Raw genomic sequence first — 19,034 nt, 5'->3', positions numbered from 1 at the left:
GCTGAGATTCTGATCAGTTGATCAAATGAACCGTGGGTGATACGGGTAGATTAAGGTTGATTGAAGCGTGGAATTCCACAGAAGCGCCTTGCTTACCTCAGGCCAATTCCTTGGAAATGTTGACATGCACCTAGCTCTTATAACTCGAGCCAGCTGTCGCTCCACACACCAGTCAGTCCAACAGACAGCAGCTGCCTTCTGTAGCACTAAAGCATCGAGCTGATCAATCCTGAAAGTAAGTATTGTTCTTAAATCTTTGTATTATAATGCATTTTATCCTGGACCATTTATTATCAGGGAAAGTTCTATTGAATGTTTGATGTGGAGTTTTATTTGATTGTTTTAACGTATTTCTTTTTGTCATGTGCTGCAGGTAGTTTACACCCTTCTAACCTGCTTCACATCCTCCTCTCGGTCGGACATCATGCTGGTGAACGAAGACCTCGAGTGCATCGTGTGCTGCTACCAGTACACGCGCAGCGACCGGGTCCCGCGGACCCTCCACTGCAACCACACCTTCTGCGCCAAATGCCTGGAGAAGCTGTCCCGGCTGAGTGGGGTCATCCGCTCCGTCCCCTGCCCGGTGTGCCGCTGGATTACCTGCACCGAAGCCAGCCTGTCTATACCCGGAGCCCTGTGGGTCAACACGGAGATATGGGACCAGATTGGGGAGGACCAGCTGGGGCCGGAGCAACAATCACTGCAGGAATTTAACAAAATAGAGACCCGAATCATCAAGCCAACACAGTGAGTGTAAATCCTGCAGTTTTTATTCTCATAAGAGGTCGTTTTTGGAATTTGTGGCTGCATCTAAACAAATCTGTGTGTCCCCCTCTTCAGCCCGGGTCTCAAGTCCACGCTGCAAAGACTGTTCAGCTGTGTGCCGCCGCGGGGACGCCGGCTGGACTCCTGCTGAGGACCTCGAAGGCGACGGACGCGATGAGCGCGCCGGCGCGTACACCGCGCGCGCCTCCGAGCAGCTCTCTGGTCCACGGTTTTACATTCGGTTCAATAACTCGGAAGCGAAACGTGCTAGAATCTGATTTTCACCAAAACCAGCGTGAAACGCAGGTATGACATTTAATTGGGAATAATATTCAACAATGTCATTTGCAGTGTGTAGTTTCCTCCTGGTTATAATGCAGCAGTGTGCTTTTGTATAATTAGTAAATGTAATTACAAATTGAATTACAAATTGAATTACAAATTGAATTACAAATTGAATTACATATTTAATTACAAATTTAAACGTTATTTAATTTAATAATTAATAAATGTCTATTTATGATATTTAATAACTTAATAATTATGTAGTGCACTGTCCCCGAACTTGCCCAACACATAAATGGTCTCATGTTGTAAGACAACAGTTATTTGGGGGGAATAAAAAATAAACAACCAAAAATGATGCTGCTAATTTCCTCTAAATTACTGTTGGGGTAATGACCAAGAGGATACCATTTATGTGATACGTAAGTTCGGTGGCACCACACTGCATAATGATGAAGGTTATTGAATAATTTCCTAACAACAAATACTGAAAATTATGCAAAAGAACATTATACTAAAAAATCTGTTGTTAGTCTGGTGAAACTACAAAGCATAATAATTAGAATATTTTTCTGGATAAAATGTCATTTTTGCGTCCAACAGTTGGCTTCTCATAGAAACCGAGGTGATTGCTCCAGCTTGATGGAGGACTCATTTTGAAAGAAAAGAAAAATCAGGCTGTAGCTCGTTTACGTTACGACATCGTTTGTGATTTAGCAACGTTTTGTCATTATTGAACCGGGAAGACCATATTCTGTGAATATCTTTCTGACTGTACCGAACTGTTGACAGACTGAGATCTTGGTCACTGCTTGTGTCTTGTTTGGAATGAAGGACCTGGACACCTTTCTGTGAAGTGTTTTCAAAGGTGTTTTTATTTATTTATTTTAAATGGACTGCCTGGAAGTCAAGTTTTGATCTGTTCATTTATTGTAAAAAAAAGTTTCTGCGAAATGTCAACAAATCAATATTCAATCAATTCCAATTGTTTGCCAAACGCTGACTTTAATATGTAGTGTTTTATTTTATTTTTCTGGGGTTGGTTGTATGTATTGTACATGTTCTCAAATGATGTATTATAAATTAAATGTATATGTGAAGTGGTAATTTCTGTGTAGTTTTATATCAAAATCCATTTTTTCCCCTGGACAACAAAATATGAGCTGGAGAAGGTTGTTAGTGGATCTTTTCAATTATAACATTTCCAGTGATAGTGAGTGACTTTAGTGAGAGAGCATAGTAAAATACTATAAAAGTGATGGTATAGTCATCATTAAAGTCATAGTATAATTTATCATAAAACCATCACAGTATAGTATGTCATGAAAAATCATAGTATAGTATGTCATGAAAATTCATACTATCGTCATATAGTCTTTATTAAAATATACATGTCAAAAATCATTCAGCATAATTATTAAATGTCATGGTACAGTAGCCTATATATCATGAAAAATATCACAAAAAACAGTGTAGTTTGTCGTAAAGCAGTCACAGTATAGTATTTCATAAAAAACCCTCTGACATTGTGTTCACTCATGTTTCAAAGGGTTTGTTTCCTACTCGGACAAAATATGCAACTTGTTGTAATGCACCCAGAAAAAGGCCAGAATCACCTTAAGTTTTATTATTAGTGTTTACACCAGCCACTGTGCAAACACAAGTGAGAAAATAAATTATTCATAGTTTAATGTTGGAACAGAAGGCGAGGAATAATGACAACAACTCGTGAATTTATGTTTTTTTTTATTGAAAACAGTGACAGTGGATTATTTGAGCTGAAACCTTTTTTTTCCCTGAATTAGTTCTACCAAATAGCCTCTTAACTATACTATGTTAAGATGAAATACGGTTAAATATTCAAACATTACAACACAAAACTGATGCAAACACAACAGGGAAGGATTTACTAAAAAGCTTTCCTTTTCATAACCCACAGAAACCCTCCCGAGTCACCTTCAACTCAAAGATGGCGGCAGGGAAAAAAACAAAAAAAGACAAATCTGCTGTATTCAGAAGGGACTAACAGTGCGACTCTCGTCTTGTGTTGAAATCCACAGGGAGGAAAACAATGGATTTCACTTTTACAGATAAGACCGAAGCCAAAGTGGATGCTTTTGCACATTTTCTCGGGGGAATACGATGTGGATCTTAAGTAGTCAGACCTTTGACTGACTTATTGTAAGAGACACAACTGCTGAAGTAGCATTAGCAAACAGATTGCATCATCTTATTTTCCATCAGTCATTGTACAGCAGTGTGGGTAGTTTGTTACAACTTCCTAGCGAGCAGTTCCCAAGTGTCATGGGAGGAAAAAAAATAATAATAAAAAAGGTAAAAACTGGCCCTAAATCAGTTTGAATAAATGAGTAGGCCCTACACAATCAGGATTCACAAATATAGAATATTTTTTCGGTCCATGTGAAAAGGGATGTTTTTTTATATTTCAGGGAAAGTAAAGCAAGGGAAGGTTAATATATTTAAAAAAAAGGAAAAAAGCATAACGTCATTCCTAAGGATGGTGATTCCACTCCTCTGTACTTCATAAATATATTCAGCACTCAAGTTGATGCAGCTTTAAAAAAAGTTTCTATTGCATAAGGACATGATTAATCCTGCCTAAACACTGTCACTACATTAACAGACTATCACATGTGCACTTAAATTAACATGTATCCATCACAGTTTTCACCACATCTCCTCTCTTAAACGACGTCTTCATTGACTTTCTTCTTCCTTTCTCACACTGACAAACATAACTTAAAACATAAAATACATATTTGTGAGTAATCAAGACATGGGCAAAGTACAGTAATTATTATTAAGCTAAAAACACGAGGGCCTCACTGGATTAGTGTGAAAACTTTATAACAAGGGTCATGAGAAACTAATGACTTTCAACTCTTTATCAACTAGCCCTTCACTAGCCTCGTGAGTCAGGCGTCTAAAAGCTCGTCTAAAGTGTCGTCGCAGCTTGTGACAGGAGGATAATCTCTCTTCACATAAAACCTCAAGATAAACAGGAGTAAAATACATTTACCACAATGCCTTAATTATACATTGGGATAAGATGGGGGTAAAATACGGTCTATAAACAATATATTAAGGGAAAACAAACTGATGTGATGATATTCAATAATACCAAAGAACATTTCAAAAACACAGACGACCCAAAAGAGCATGTGAATGAGTTTGAGGTGATACGCCGCCTTAGAGTCAAAAGCAGCAAACAATTAAGTGACCAGCAGTTATTCTACTTGAAATACAGTTTAAATGTCCCTTTGTTATAGTATGTGGGGAAGTAGATTTTTCCTTTGTTCAAAGTGTATGTGACGCCCTATAGGTATGGGTACTGTGTGAGGCGCCTGGGGCTGAGCTGGTAGGCACCGTAGGCCTCGGCCCGGGGTGTCACACTAACATAGGGAGAACCAGTGGCAAACTGATGCTGGTAGGCTGCCGGGAGGCCGTGCAGCAGACTACTGACAGAATCCTTACGACTAGCAGAGTCTCTCCTGGAGGAAGAAGATGAGGTGTATGTTGCTGCATAGGCGGAGGGGGAATGTCCGTGGTTGACGTGACCACGGCCGAGCAGCTGCTCCATGGCCTGAGAAGCTGAGGAGAGGGCGGTGGAGGTCGGGTAGGCATACAGGCTGGGGCCAGGGGCCGAGGCTGAGGCCAGGGCGGACACCTCTGGGAAGTTGTAGTGAGAGGAGACGGCCGGAGGGAACGTTGGCTGGTGACGCAAGGATGAGTCACTGTGGGAACGCTCCTGAGATGAAGAAACCACCGGCTGAACCTAAAAAAGAAACTAGGCTCAGTACACATGCAACTGCATCGAGAAGGCGGCAGAAAATACTTTCGTTTAGATTCTAAATATTATTTTCAAAGCCTAGACTGTATGTTTGGTATGGTTGCATCATTCCTTCAAATGGAAATATTATAAATAAATCTATTGTGCATTGTTTTAGACATCTCACAAAATTAGGCCCGACAGAAACGATACCTACGTAAACTTTGAGATCTCAAAACAATGTGAATAAGCATAGTAGAGTTAGAGTTTGTACTGACCAACCCACTAGTGGCTTCTACATCAAAACACAGATTTTTTTTTTTTCTTTCTAGCCAAGTCATGCTTACTTGTGACCTCTTATAACAGCATATTCAGCTCATAAACATGAATGCCAAGTGTTTGTTTATGTGTGTTAAAAGAGGAACTAATAAAATGTGTCCTACGGGTGCAAACTTCAACATAATTCTTTAGAAGATGTCTTTTACAACTTGTTGTTTTGTGCCAGCCTGTTCACTGTGACAAACCGAAAAAATATTCGTCCAATGAATGAAGCTGCAGTCTGGACACAGATTCACATTTTGTCTCATGTTGCCCTTTTCCTTTAACAGCGGATGACATTAACCTCATACAGCAGTGTTTGTCACGATGATTAAGACAACTGTTACACCGGTTTAATTTAATTAGACACTAAAGCTAGAACAGCGTCTCCGCTTGTAAAAGGATTAACACAAAAGAAGCCTCACCTGGCTGAGGTTTAAAGGGTGTGACTGGCTTGGCACCAGTCCCTGACGCTCCATGTTCTCCCCTGAGCCGCAGGGCTGTCGGTTGGATGATCTCTTAGCTTTCATGTAGTTCACTGGTAATTTGAAGGCAGTATTATTTCATTAGACTGCTTTCACACCCAAACAGAATGAATTCCCGAAAACACACTCGAAGCTGAGTGACTCACCAGTCTCCAAGCGTCCACGTGAAATTGCTCCTCTCTCAGGCCCCTGGGTTTTGATTGAAGGTGCCACCACTGCCAGAGATTTGGCCTGGCGTGATGAAATGGTGCTAGCGGGGTTCAGTGTACGGGGCAGAGGAGTCAGTGGACTGGCTGTAGAGGAGTCCGAGTCGTGCACCGTCACACAGCTGATAACGTTCGTGCGCTGGCTCAGACCAACACTATGCAAACAAAGCAATACATGTTGTGTTACTTCACAAGAGAAACTGGACTAGCACTGTTGCATCAAAGGTAGAAGAAATAAGATGCCTATGGGAACGTTAGCAACCGCTGGTCTCTGTTGAAGCAGGGGGAGTGGCTTGTCAGTAAAATGAGTTGTTTCCTCTTACTTGTCAGCCTACCTTAAAGCTGTGTTCACATCAAATGTGAAGCAAGTTTTCGCCTCCCGTTACTCGCGCAACTTTGACCTCAGGATCATTTGTTTTCATTCATAGGATAATTTGTGTTAATTTGCATCACTCACCTGACCCCCTTCACTTAAATCAGCGTGTGGCAAGCAAGCCACAAATAGCCTAAACTGTACAAACACTGTATGTTCATACATCTTTAAACTCCCTCACCCTCTTGCTAATGTTACGCCACACACAGCGGGTTCCAGATGATTTATGGGCAGTGGTGGCAGATTGGCAGTTGAATAAAATCATGTGGTTATTTTGTTAGTTTGCATTTGTAGTTTGAAGAAGACTTAGCTGTAGAGCAGGGGTGTCGAACTCATTTTAGTTCAGGGCCACATACAGCCAAATTGTATTTCAAGTGGGCCAGATCAGTAAAATCCTGGCATAATAACCTATAAATAATGACGGCTTCAGAACGCATCAATTCAGCAAGAATTAAGCATGGCGAGACAGGAAGTCATACGCCGAAAGAAAAATAAAGACTTATTATTTTCAGAATAAAACATTCCGGGTCCTATTTTAGCAGACTGAAAAGCAAGTCTGACACTCAAGTGTCTTTGTTGGCGGATCTCAGATTCTGCTGCTATTATAACGGTGGATAAATGACTTTTGCGCCCGACGCAAATCTAAAAAGGGTTGGTCTTTGTGTGTATACATATATCGTATCGTATATCCATGCTGGTCAGCTCCAGCATGAACAGCGACTGTCAGCGGACAAATTGAGATAGTTAGTTTTATTGAAAAATCTGCCATTTTTACACTTGGCAGAATTATCTTGAACGCTGGATTCAACCCTGCCGTAAGATTGACACCCCCTGCTGTAGAGCATATAGAGCGACCTCTGGTGGCACTTGCTGTGCACTACAAATCACCACATCAATACAGCGTCGTAGAAAGCGGAGCATCTGTATTCATGACGGTATTGAAAATCATACCGCAGATTTTCTCACTACCCCAGTATAATATAATACTGCCTGAAGCTACAGGAGGAGTCCTGTCCTCACCTGGCGGGATGGAATTTACGCTCATCCTCCGTGTCAGTGTCACTGTGAATAGTGATGATGCTGACCGCTGGGCTGGGTGTGTCGGAGATGACGATTGGCTGGGACCATGTGGCGCTGGGAGGGGTCACAACGCTGCTGCTGAGCAAGGATGCAGTGGATATACCCCTAGGCAGAGAAATAATAGGAAAAGTTAAATTTTACCACCCAAAGCAAACATGATGGAAACCAGAATATAAATATACCAAAATCATGGCATTTACATCTCTGTGATAAAATAACTACCACCAAGTAATACATTAATTTGTAAACATTACAACAATGGCTTAAGTGATAAATAAATGCTGGTTGTGTTTCTGGTGCGATATCTGTGCTTTTTAGGCATCTGTGATTTGGTGTCACAACTCTGGAAGACACAAACCTGTTTCTGTTCTCTCCACGTCTGGCTTTCACCTTCTTCCTCTCCTGCTGGGTCCTGGCTTGGGTTGTGTTCCTATTAGAGCCAAACATCAAACATGTCAGAGGTGGACACCACTGGTAACATCAGAGCATGAAAAAGTAAACACAAAGACTGCTTACTTTTCTTACATGATGTGGGAAACTATCACAAAACCACAGTTAACCCTCACTAGGTCTGACCATTTTTGAAAAACAATAACAGAAACGTATCAAATAAATGTAAAACTATAAGATGCTAGATAGCATTCATGAAACAAGAGTTTTTGGACTTGGTTGACCCACCTCCAGCTGTGTCCCTGCTGCACGGACGCGTTGGCGTGAAGCGTTTCCAGGGGTGAGTCAGTAACATTTGACTGGTGGGCAGCGCTATGGATGGCCACACCCGGGACCTGCTGCCATGACGACGGTATGAGAATCTGCTGGGTGCCAGTGGGCCAGGCCTGCTGAGAAAAATGACAGACAATCACACTTCAGTACATGTAATATCGAGGATCAGATGTTAACGGCTCAACACTTTCTACATGACTGCTGGAATGGGCCAGACAAACTGAGCCATGCTGAGAAAGAAATCCAATGACTGAAGACAAAGAGGCAAACCAACTGGCCAAACTCTTCCACGGGCAAAAGCACAAAGATAGATAAGCGAGCAACCTTTCCCAAGCCATTCTCTTATTAAAGCATTGCCCTGCAACAAATGCATAAGATGATATCATGCAAAGCACGTACAATGAAGCACTGTAAACAGTCAGATCAGGTATGAAGACAAGTATACACAGGACCATGGTGCCTGTTAAAGAAGAATACCGAAGAAAGTGATTAGTTTAGTTCTCTGGTGCCAAACAGTCTGCTGATAAGCTGTCTCGAGAAAAGGCATGCCACAGATTCTGGGGCTGAAACAAAAGATGTGTGTCAGATAGTCGGGCTGTTGAGTCGGGATTTTAGTGGGCTTTGTAGCTGCAAACTCCTTTGCTGTAACCAAGGAAGGACAGGACAATAGAAGCTGCAAGCAAAGCGCAGACCAACTCAGCAACACATGCCCTCCATGCCCTCAGCACACCTATGGGGAAAGATTGAGGGGGAGGGGATGGAATAGTGTGTAAATGGTGTGTGTGTGTGTGGGTGGGGGGAGGGGGGGCGTCCTTTGGAGTGGAAAGAGATTGTACATTTTGTCGATTCGGATTTTCTGTCACAAAGGAGCATTTTAGCAAAGCTAATACCAAGACCGATATATAATGGTGATTATAGATACATTTTAAAAAATCCTATAAATGCAAGTACAGAGGAACCGTGATTCTGACGAATCTACATGTGAAAATGAAGAAATATGATGCAAAAAAAGAAAAAAGAAGACGAGCACCATACAGTGTGTGGCACACATGGAGAGGGAAAATTGCAAACCAATGAAAAGAAAAAAGGCAGAGCGGGGCGGGAGAGAGATGGCATTGTTAGTGGTAGGAGGGCACATGTGCATGTATTGTTTCAGGGATGTCCTTGTTGCTTTACCAGCACTGTGGCTGTGTGCTCCAGGAGGGTGGGCCGACCCACCCCGGTGCCCAGCCCAAGGGGCAGAGAATACTGGGGGGCTATGCCTGCTGAGGGTGGGTGCAGGGTGGCCACCATCAGGGGTGTGCAGGAACCCTGGAGGAGGAAGGGAGGATAGGGGAGGGCAGTGTTAGGGCACGATGAAAAGTAATGCCTTTCAGAGGCTGCATCTGAAGAGATGCACACTGGTACCACCGGCCATCTGGACACCTGACCTCTGCAATGTGCAGCAAATTTATTCCTACTTTCAGCAAATGGCAATTAAGTAGCGTTTTGAGATGAGTCTCCCACATTAAACATCTGGCCTCCATCCCAGATAGGAGACCGGCTTAGCCCCGAGTGGTAGCCCAATCAGTCCTGGAAGCAAATCCAAGGCAAAAAAACAGCAGAAAAAAACAATAAAACCAGCATGGACTATGTAGCTGAAGTCAAATATTTTGTTATTTCAAAAGTCAGTGATATAAATACATTTAAACAAGCAAGATCTTCAGTGAAAGCAAACCTTTTTATTGAAGAAAAACGTCTCGACCTGGTCCCCACTAAACTTTGGCTTGCTCAGCTGGCAGCAAAAGAGAGGGGCGAATGAAAGGAGAACCCTCATAGGGAGACTTTTTGGATGTACTCCGCGCAACCACGAATGAGCAAAACTGGGCACCATCGCTCTCAGCTTGGCGCTAACATGACATCATTTTCTGGAACCCTGTGTTGAGGTTTCTAAATGACAGATTACAAAAGCATGTGCTCATGTGCACTGTGTCAAGGAACTCTGAATGGAACTGCTGAAATTGAAGCCAATCAATCTGTCAGAACCAACCAGAAATGCTGCAAATCCAGAAATCCCTTTGCATACAAACATTTATCGACAACCCCCCCTTTCATAAAGGAGATGGATATGACACGTGTCTACTTGGTGCATGTTTGACCCACGTTGGACCCATTCAGACGACACTGTGGTCACACTGCTTCTCATCGTTAGTGGAGTTAGTCTGAAGTAGAGTTCATTATTCTACATTGAACCAGAGAATTACTCTAAATAACAGAAGAAATCAGTTGCACTATTTTCAATCAGCCCATATCCCTCTCTCTTGGCCATATGTGCACACTTTCTTTTTCCATCTTTGTCAAAGAAATTATACCAGAACACCACAAGCATTGCGTCTTTTCTCAAAAGACCACAATCATTTCTTTTTTAATTATATAAATAATTAATTTCATTAAATTATTTTCACAAAGACAAGCCACTCACAGATGTCAGAAATTGGACAAAAACACTCACACCCACACCTTACAAACTCTTACCTGTGTGAGCATGCTTGGCTGGATCTGTAATGACTGAGCAGACTGGTTCTGAGGTACTATGGGTACAGAGTTCTCCATCCTCACAGGGAAACTGGAACTCTTACTGGATGACTGTAGCCCTGAAAAACAATTTCACACAAACAAATATTCATGAAAAATATGTTGGTAATTCTACAACAGGTACCCCTTAAAGATCAGACTGGTTATCCCTGGTTCCAGAGACAAAAAAGTGGGATGTTGTGGCATATATGTATCGTATCCAGGTCTCTGACCGCTAACTGCACAGCACTTATGCACTGTGCGCAAAGAAATTGTAATGGTAATAATAATAAATTAACAAGCTACAGTAAACAACAATAATAAACTTGTTGGTAGAGACAGCATGACAACAGTGGAGGACACACTGACAAAACCCTTCTTGATAATTAAATGGGAATAAAACAATAAAGTTTCTTGGCATTTGATGACCTTTCCACACTGCCACAACCCCTTGTGTTGCCTTTTCCATTTTTTTTTAGGTTTGATTACAACTATCCATTACCTTGAATAGTGGAGGGTGGGCAGACGATGAGAGTCTGCTGGAAGGGTTCTGTCTGGCTACACAGCCCAGCAGGACGAGTTGGTATTGGGACACTCTGTTGAGCAAGCCCAGGAATGTTGATGGTCGCCTGCTGGTACAGAGCTGGCTGGTAGTTCAGCAAAGGCACCGCTCCCCCAGCAGAAGGCACCTATTCGAGAAAGCACACACGCTACAGGTTAATACTAGAGGTGTTACATGTCCGTAAACACGTTGAAGAATTAGTGAAGATATGGGTCATACCTGGTTATGCTGGTTGAGTTGGCTACTGAAAGTAACAGTGAGGTTGCCCGCTGCAGCACTGGGGACTGCATTGGTAGAGTACAGGGATTTACCACTATCGTAGGAGCTTCGACGCTTACAGATCTCCATGTTCTGGAAGCAGGACTTCACACTGGAGAGGATGGAGCGATAGTGTTGGATTACATCTAAATAAACACTCCCTGAAACCAACGCATATCTGCAGCGATGCCAATAAGAACATCTTCAAAGCGCACACACTTACTGTGAGCTGTGGGGATAATCCATGAGGTGGCTCATTGTGACAAAGGGGTGACCCAGAGTTTTTGTTGGCGTGATCCTTTTGTCGGCATCCAGACGGAGCATCCGCTTCAGGAGGTCTATAAACTCTCGTCTATCAGCTTTCTCCGCCAGCATGTCCGTCCCCTCCAAATGAGAAGACAGGTTGACCTAAAATAACACAAAAATGGGTCAAGTGAGATTTCTTGGGTTTATATGTGTAGTATTTGTGTACAGAATAAAATTGTGTGTGAAACACAAAAACGTAATAAGATATTATGTGCGACACCCATCTACCTGCATCATGTCATCCAGACAGTTGAAGATATACTTCCTGGCCTCCTTGGACTTTATACCCATCTCCATTTCATGCTCTGATGGGGTCTGGAAAATGGAAGCCATTTCTGGTTATCATTATGTTCTAAAACTATTTAGTTTAATACATTAAATATCCGTACAATTGAAATCAAATAATGAAATCAGGATGAACACCAAGATGTCTTTATATTTTCACTATGCAATCATTTTCTTACATCTTTCTTTCCAGGCTATTTAATAAGCATACACTCAGTAGGATTAATATGATGTTATATTAACCTTAAGCTTCCAGAGTGGGTAGCTAGAGTCAGGGCCTCGATTGAAGAAGCGGCTGGTCTTCGTTCCGGCGCTCAGCAAGTATTCTGCAGGCAGGCCTTGAGTCTGAGAAATGTAACGGATCTGGAAAAAAAACAACACATTTGAGCTTAAGAATCAGAGTGAAACAAAAGAGTAATCTCGTAGGCTAGCCTTTCCAGGCATTTGAGCAGTTTTTCATTCCCAGATGAGGCCCGGGAAATACTAACGTCAGTACTGACCTGGTCGTACTCAGAGGCTCCAGGGTAGAGAGGCCAACCCAGAAATAGCTCTGCAATCACACAGCCTAAAGACCACATGTCAATGGCCTCACAGAATGGCAAACCCAAAATGATCTCTGGAGCCCTAGACAGCAAAGAGAAGGTTAGTACAAAGGAAATACAACTCAACTACAAAATGGTGTTATATTAAAACATGGCTTATTTGACACCACTCGTTCTCAGAATACATGGAGAGACGTATTTAGATTAACCAAAAGCAGATGGATGTTGCCACTAACCGGTAGTAGCGAGACTGTAAGTAGGTTGAGCAGACAGCTTTGGACACATGACTTGCAGAGCCAAAGTCAATGACCTTCACCCTGTAGGGCTGTCTAAGGGGGTCGACCAACATGATGTTCTCTGGCTTCAGGTCTGCATGAATCAGACCGAGGCTTTTCAGTTTCATCAGCGCTGTAGCCACCTAAAAGAAAAAAAACATGCAAATACTCATCCGGATGCAATACTAAGAATGAAAGATTTATCGCTGCAATATCAAAACCAACAAATAGGACATAAACTAAACATTTGCCAACCTGCTGTAGGACTGGTCTGATGTGCCGTAGAGGGAGTGGGCTGAACTTGCTGTGCTTAAGAAAGTCATACAGGTTCTGCTCCAGCATCTCAAACACCAAACAGGTGTGACCCTTGTGCTGGAAGCATTCATATGAACGCACAAAGTTGTACTCATCTGCGTTCTCTGCACTCAGCCGGTTCAGGATACCTACCTATAAAAGGAGAAACAAATAACCCATGTTACTTTCCATTAAAGCTGGTTAACTCATGTTTTATAACAAGAAAATGTGAGTTTGAGGAAGTGCACAATGATGGTATTGTATGAATATCAGTTACTGTTGTTGGAAGGTTGATTGAACGAAAATGATTGATGATGATGTGTGTTAATGATACTACATGAAGGGAGTCACTTTACATCAGTTTCATTTCAATTCAACATCCCTAACCAAAAAGAACCTGGTAGCATCTGCAGGTAAAGAGTAAACCAAGTAAACACACTACCAGGGTGAACGTAGGCTGGTACTCCATACCACTAAAAGATGAATTGTCAGTACACATTACAGGGTCTCCTCAGCAGCTGCCTGTCCAAAACAACCCCTCACCATTGCATTTAACAGCTTTTTTCTGCTCCAAACTATTGTTAATATATTGGATAAAATCACTATTGGTTGATCTCTACTGCACACTGCTCTGATCCTAGTTGTGTGGTGTAACTGACCAATTCCAAGAAAACCAGGGAGATACTGGCATAGGGAAAAAAATAAGCATCTTGGTTCACCATTTCTCAAGCTAGATCCACAGAGCCTATGTAAATCTCAAATACAGCGAAACTCAATGCATTGCAGTATTAATGCTATGAGACAAGAAGGTCTAAATTAAACTGGTATCCAGGGGCTGGGCTAAAATGACGTGAGTACATGCATAGGCACGGATTTGTGGTGTGGCTAATACGCTGTGCACAGATTTAATTAAACAACAAGTCTGTGTTTAAATTGGTATGAGGAGAGTTAGTTATGTTAGCAGCTTGTAGGAAGCCTGTAAATAACAAGGCCAACAGCTTACATTAACAGAGTTTGCATCAAGTTACATTATGATGCCTTCAAGCTCAATTCAGTAAAAATGACTATTGGGCAATGATGGTTATCATGATGAGTTCAAATGCAATTTTGTAAAATGTGTTTTTCTTGAAAATAAATACAGTCTCTTGAAGATGTCTTCACAGCAATATAACAGATATTAGGAGGTACATGTTTAACTACTTAATTTTAATTAAGTAAGATTAATTAATGGAATAATTGGCAGAAGTCGATTTCTAAAATAATCAAAAGCAGCAGCCCTAAACCAATGTACATGTAGCTAACTTATCAAAGCAGGATACACAAATGTTTGTCAACAAAATGATGTTTGATTACCTCAATTTGGCCCTGACGAGCATAGGAAGGATGGTTTTTCAGAATCTTGATGGCCACAATCTCATTGGTGCCCCTCTTCCAACACTTGGCCACTTGTCCAAAAGTGCCTCTTCCCAAAAACTCCAGCACTTCATAGCTGCAGGACACGGAGCAGAGGATCTCGTGCTGCACCAGCTGATAATCCCCTTCACCATTGGAGCTGCTGCTCTTGGTGGTTGGAGCAGAGTGGGGTATAGACTGGCCCGTGCCTCCTCCACCACCACCCGTACGGGTGGAGTAAGTTGCTGCAGGAGCTGAGAGCTCCTCCAATATTTGGACACTACCACATCCACTCCCACTGCCTTCATTGGTTTCCTCAATCTTTCTCTTCTGCCCGTGCCTGTGCCCCCTTGTTTCGGAGGACGTCTCAGTATGAGCATAAGAGGAAGACGTTGCCTGCTCTGTCACACGCCGGCTGGATCCACGGGGAAGACTGCCAGTGCTATCAGCTGCCCGCACTACCACTTGACCTCTGGAGCCAGGTGCTATAGGAGGGAAGACCAAGGATGGTGCAAAGGGTGCCACAGCCATTGCTGGGGCAAAGGTGTATGCCGACTGGCCTGCTATGGCGCTATAAGCTTCGTTGGTGGACACGTCCCAAACATTGTTCTCCACCTTCACCTTTTTAACACGGCAAAAGGCACTGGAAGAGATGGATGGCGGAGAGAAAACCTGCAGCTGAGAGCTCATAGCTGAAAAGAGATTGATGAGAATTAGATACAGATACAAAACAAAGAACCCAAAATCACTGCAATACCTATTAAAATGATTTGCAAAAACTTTGCAATCTGTGTTGATATACTGCATTGCTACATAACATGTGATGAGTATTTGGTACACTTCGCTAACATTAATACATCTAATACAACAGTTCACCCCATTTACATTGGTGACTAAATATTACAAACAGCACTCAATACCATGCAATTCACCATAACAGCACCCTAAACAACAGACTCCAAAATTATCATAGAGTTGAACATGTTTTACTGTACCTAACGGGACTAAAGCTGAAATTATTAATGGATTTATTGATTACTCCACTAATGGAAAATGAATCAGGAAGTGCATCGACTGTCAATTCATTGATTCAGAAATTTTTTTTTTTCAAGTAAAAATACTTTTAGCTCAATTGCGAAGATTCACCAATTGTCCTCGGCATATGTGATAGAAAAAAATAATGTATTTGGATTCTGGACTGTTGATTAGACAAAACATTTTTCAAGATGTCCCCTTGGCTGAAATTGTATTGGCCAGCATTTCTTGACATTTCGAAAACTAACCAATTAATACACAAAATAAATTACAATTTTTTAACATTAACATTAACCTTAAACGAAGGTAAACTTTACTCTAAAAATTAATGTCAACCCACTGCTTGTACAACTCAGGCAGCATTTCTCAGCAATGACCAGCAGGGATGTGAATATAATGTTGATCTGTATCTGATGGGTCCGAGTCTCAGTTTCAGCTACACTTTCCAGTTATGAGTAAATAAAGCCAACACAGGTTCGGACAGAATCGAAATCGCAACCGATCTGTGAACGTAGTTGCTGACAGGATGACTGTCTGAAGGCAAGTGTGATGAACCATAGTGAAAGCCAGGCTGTAATCGTTTTTAAATATGACCATAGAACTGGCAGGAAATTACATTAAGTGTACGTTTGGCCGTCACTTCGGCCATTTACATGACTCCATGTAAATGGCCGAAGACAGACTTTAGGATGGAATCAACAGACAGACTTTAGGATGGAATCAACAAGGAAGCATTAACTTGCTAACGCAAACAAGCTAGCGCATTAACTTCGTGAAATATGGCGTTAACGGATTAGTGGCTTATCTCACGACATAGTAAGTTACGTTAAACGACATAAACTGTACGAATATCGACATTTAATACTGAAATAGATGTAACATACCGACTTGGATGCTATTACAGCGTCGAAAACTGGGCTTCGTCCAAGGTTTAAATCCCACTGCAGTCTGCTGGACCAACGTTATCCGATTAGCTTCCGCTAGTAAACGCCAGATGCTAGCTAGGCCTGCATTGTTTCTTCAGTCGACAGAGTGCTAGGCAGCAGGAGAAGGCGTTACAGTGTCGAGTTTTCAGAAGAAAAACACATAAGTCTCGTTGTATTATTAAGATTAACCATAGTCCTAAAAATATGTACAGTTGTTGATTAAAACATAATAAATTCTACTCTAAAGCAGCCTGTCTGGAAGCAGCAAATCCACTTTTCACCGGAACAACCACGTCCTTATATCAGCTGCGATTCTGACGCCATTTCCGGTTACTACCGTAATTACCCTGGATTTGACATGCGATGCACACAGAGAAGAGCCCATCTTCGCTCGAGATGAACGATTAAGGCGGATTTAGTACACCAAATGTAATTCACAACTGATATACGATTGTCCCATTGTCGAATATTTTCATCGAGTGACGTTTGCTATGTTTTTCACCCTTCAAGGAAAAAGGTGAACAATATTTTACGGTAAAATAAACTGACGTGACGTAATGAAGAATAACGCCGTAATTTTCCAGTAGGACCAATATGTTCCACAAATCGTGGAAGACCAGCTGCAACCTACAAAACTCACTTCAAGATTGTTTAAAAACACTTGGTAAATACGCTATATTCAGAATTATGTAATGTGATATATGCTTTTATCAAAATAGTAAACTTTTACAGTGCTTGTTGAAGGCTTTCAGTATAATATTGGATAAACTTGCTTTTGAGGGAAATGTGTAGACTTAATTATTAAAGCACTGATTCAGATAAAAAAAAAAAAATAGTTTGCATGTGCCTAAATCATGGAAGTGGCACAAGAATTAATAATTGTAATTGTAAAAAAATCAGCAATCAATCTAATTTTAGTGTCAGTTATATGATTGTGTATGTGAAGCGATTTTAGTTGGTGCCAGATACCTAGAAATTGCAAGGATGGAAGTAAGGCATGAAAAGGAAATGTTACTGTAGTGGACCATGGAGTGTGATAGCAATTAAGTCTCGAAATAAAGCCTTAAAAGTGATTAAAATAACTCATAATTTCCTGAATATAACATTCAGTAATTCGTAATTCAGAGTAAAGAGAGACAGAAATGTACAATATGGGGAATCATATGAAGAAATAATGAGAAGACAGGGGAATATGGATACCAATATTGGTAAATGGTGATATGGCAGTTGTAACAGATTAAGGACCAGCTGGAATGCTGCCACAAACAATTGTTGAATTTCAAAGCTCAGATAACATGGGTTTGTACCCTAATTGTTGAATACACTTATTGGAAGCCGCTTCGGATAAGAGTGTATGCTAAATGAAATGTAATATAGAGTATACTGATTTTTATTTAAAAAAAAACACACACACATTCGAAATAAATATCAGGCAAAAAATAGGTTAAAGTGCAAATTTTCTTTTTATTCTGATTTCATTTTACAGCAGAAATTATGTAAAGCATTCAGAAGACATTTTCCACATATAAGGGCAATATTCAAAACACTTTGCATGGCCTCAGCAACAAAATATTCTTTTAAAAACATCAACAATTTAGTGATGCTTGTGCATGCACGTTTGTAAAACAAACAAAATAAAAACTAGGCTACAAAAAAAAAAGAGGTATGAAAGACTGAGATAGGCATGGAGAACACAACGGCAGGCAAGGTGGGAATACAGCAGGAAATGAGAGAGAGAGAGTTAGAGAGAGTTAGAGAGAGAGAGAGAGAGAGAGAGAGAGAGAGAGAGAGAGAGAGAGAGAGAGAGAGAGAGAGAGAGAGAGAGGTAAGACTGGGTGAAAGAAGAGAAAGGCAAGGAGAGGTCTAGCCATAGATTATCTATAAGGGTCTACCATTCTAGCATGCAATGTGGTGTTTGGCCACACCCTCTCAAAACAAGGCCTGAAAGGTTATACCATTCATTTCTAGGCGGACTTATGAGAACAGAGGCCATCTCTGAATATGTCTACCGGCTGTCTACTATGGCATTATTTCTTTATTCTATTTTTTTTTTTTTTTTTAGCTTTTTCTACTCTACATACTCTTTTTACAGTCACCATCCTCTCCAAAAACATGAACATATTGATGGATTATCTGCAATCTGTGTGTTTAATTTCATGTGTATGTGTGTATATTTTGTGTGTGGTTGTTGATAAGCGCAAGCATTTGGATGTTGGTGTGTGTATATATTTGTCTGTGTAAGCATATATATATATATATATATATATATATATATATATATATGAGAGTCAAAAGCAGTGTTCTTGTGACTTGAGTTGTGCTGATGTGAGAGGAGGGGCAGTTTAAGAGGAGGTTCAAGTGATACCGTAACATGAATGCTCCTGACAGCGGCGTCCTAACCATGGCTGTCTCTCAGTATGATGAAAATTCAGAAAACATGTGAAACACACATAATAGAGATTGTCCAATTGTAAATCGTTCAATATACTATCTCTTAAAACTTCCTTTTTTAATTAATAAAATTGAGGTGATGCGTGGCCGTTACCTATTTTTATTGAATAATTATTTGTATCAAGAATCT

The 19,034-nt window shown here is 41.1% G+C and overlaps 2 protein-coding genes across 5 annotated transcripts; one reads left to right on the top strand and one right to left on the bottom strand.

The window, feature by feature from the left end:
* Positions 1-129: 129 nt before the first annotated feature.
* LOC311027994 (E3 ubiquitin-protein ligase TRIM13-like) lies at positions 130-2,157 on the top strand. Its single transcript, XM_084032240.1, has 3 exons — positions 130-235; positions 374-747; positions 841-2,157. Exons 2-3 carry the CDS (start codon positions 425-427, stop codon positions 914-916), a joined length of 399 nt encoding a protein of 132 aa, XP_083888366.1. The 5' UTR covers positions 130-235; positions 374-424; the 3' UTR covers positions 917-2,157.
* Positions 2,158-3,626: 1,469 nt separating this feature from the next.
* Positions 3,627-16,727, bottom strand: hipk1b (homeodomain interacting protein kinase 1b). 4 transcript variants are annotated; one of them, XM_084031913.1, is made up of 18 exons: positions 16,412-16,727; positions 14,454-15,184; positions 13,062-13,253; positions 12,768-12,949; positions 12,490-12,613; positions 12,233-12,352; positions 11,933-12,019; positions 11,622-11,806; positions 11,360-11,510; positions 11,081-11,267; positions 10,540-10,658; positions 9,202-9,336; positions 7,981-8,141; positions 7,661-7,732; positions 7,243-7,407; positions 5,790-6,004; positions 5,584-5,696; positions 3,627-4,846 (listed from the first exon to the last, which is right to left on the bottom strand). In XM_084031913.1, the coding sequence occupies exons 2-18, from the start codon at positions 15,180-15,182 to the stop codon at positions 4,388-4,390; spliced, it is 3,396 nt and encodes a 1,131-aa protein (XP_083888039.1). In that variant the 5' UTR covers positions 15,183-15,184; positions 16,412-16,727; the 3' UTR covers positions 3,627-4,387. The 4 variants fall into 4 exon arrangements, with proteins under 4 accessions (XP_083888039.1, XP_083888040.1, XP_083888041.1 ...); XM_084031914.1 differs by having other exon boundaries at positions 7,981-8,138; XM_084031915.1 differs by lacking the exon at positions 9,202-9,336.
* Positions 16,728-19,034: the final 2,307 nt, after the last annotated feature.

Source organism: Eutrigla gurnardus (assembly GCF_963514095.1).
Source record: "Eutrigla gurnardus genome assembly, chromosome: 2".
Lineage (NCBI taxonomy): Eukaryota > Metazoa > Chordata > Actinopteri > Perciformes > Triglidae > Eutrigla > Eutrigla gurnardus.
Note: the sequence above shows the minus strand (reverse complement) of the source record. Positions and strands in the feature narration are given on the sequence as shown.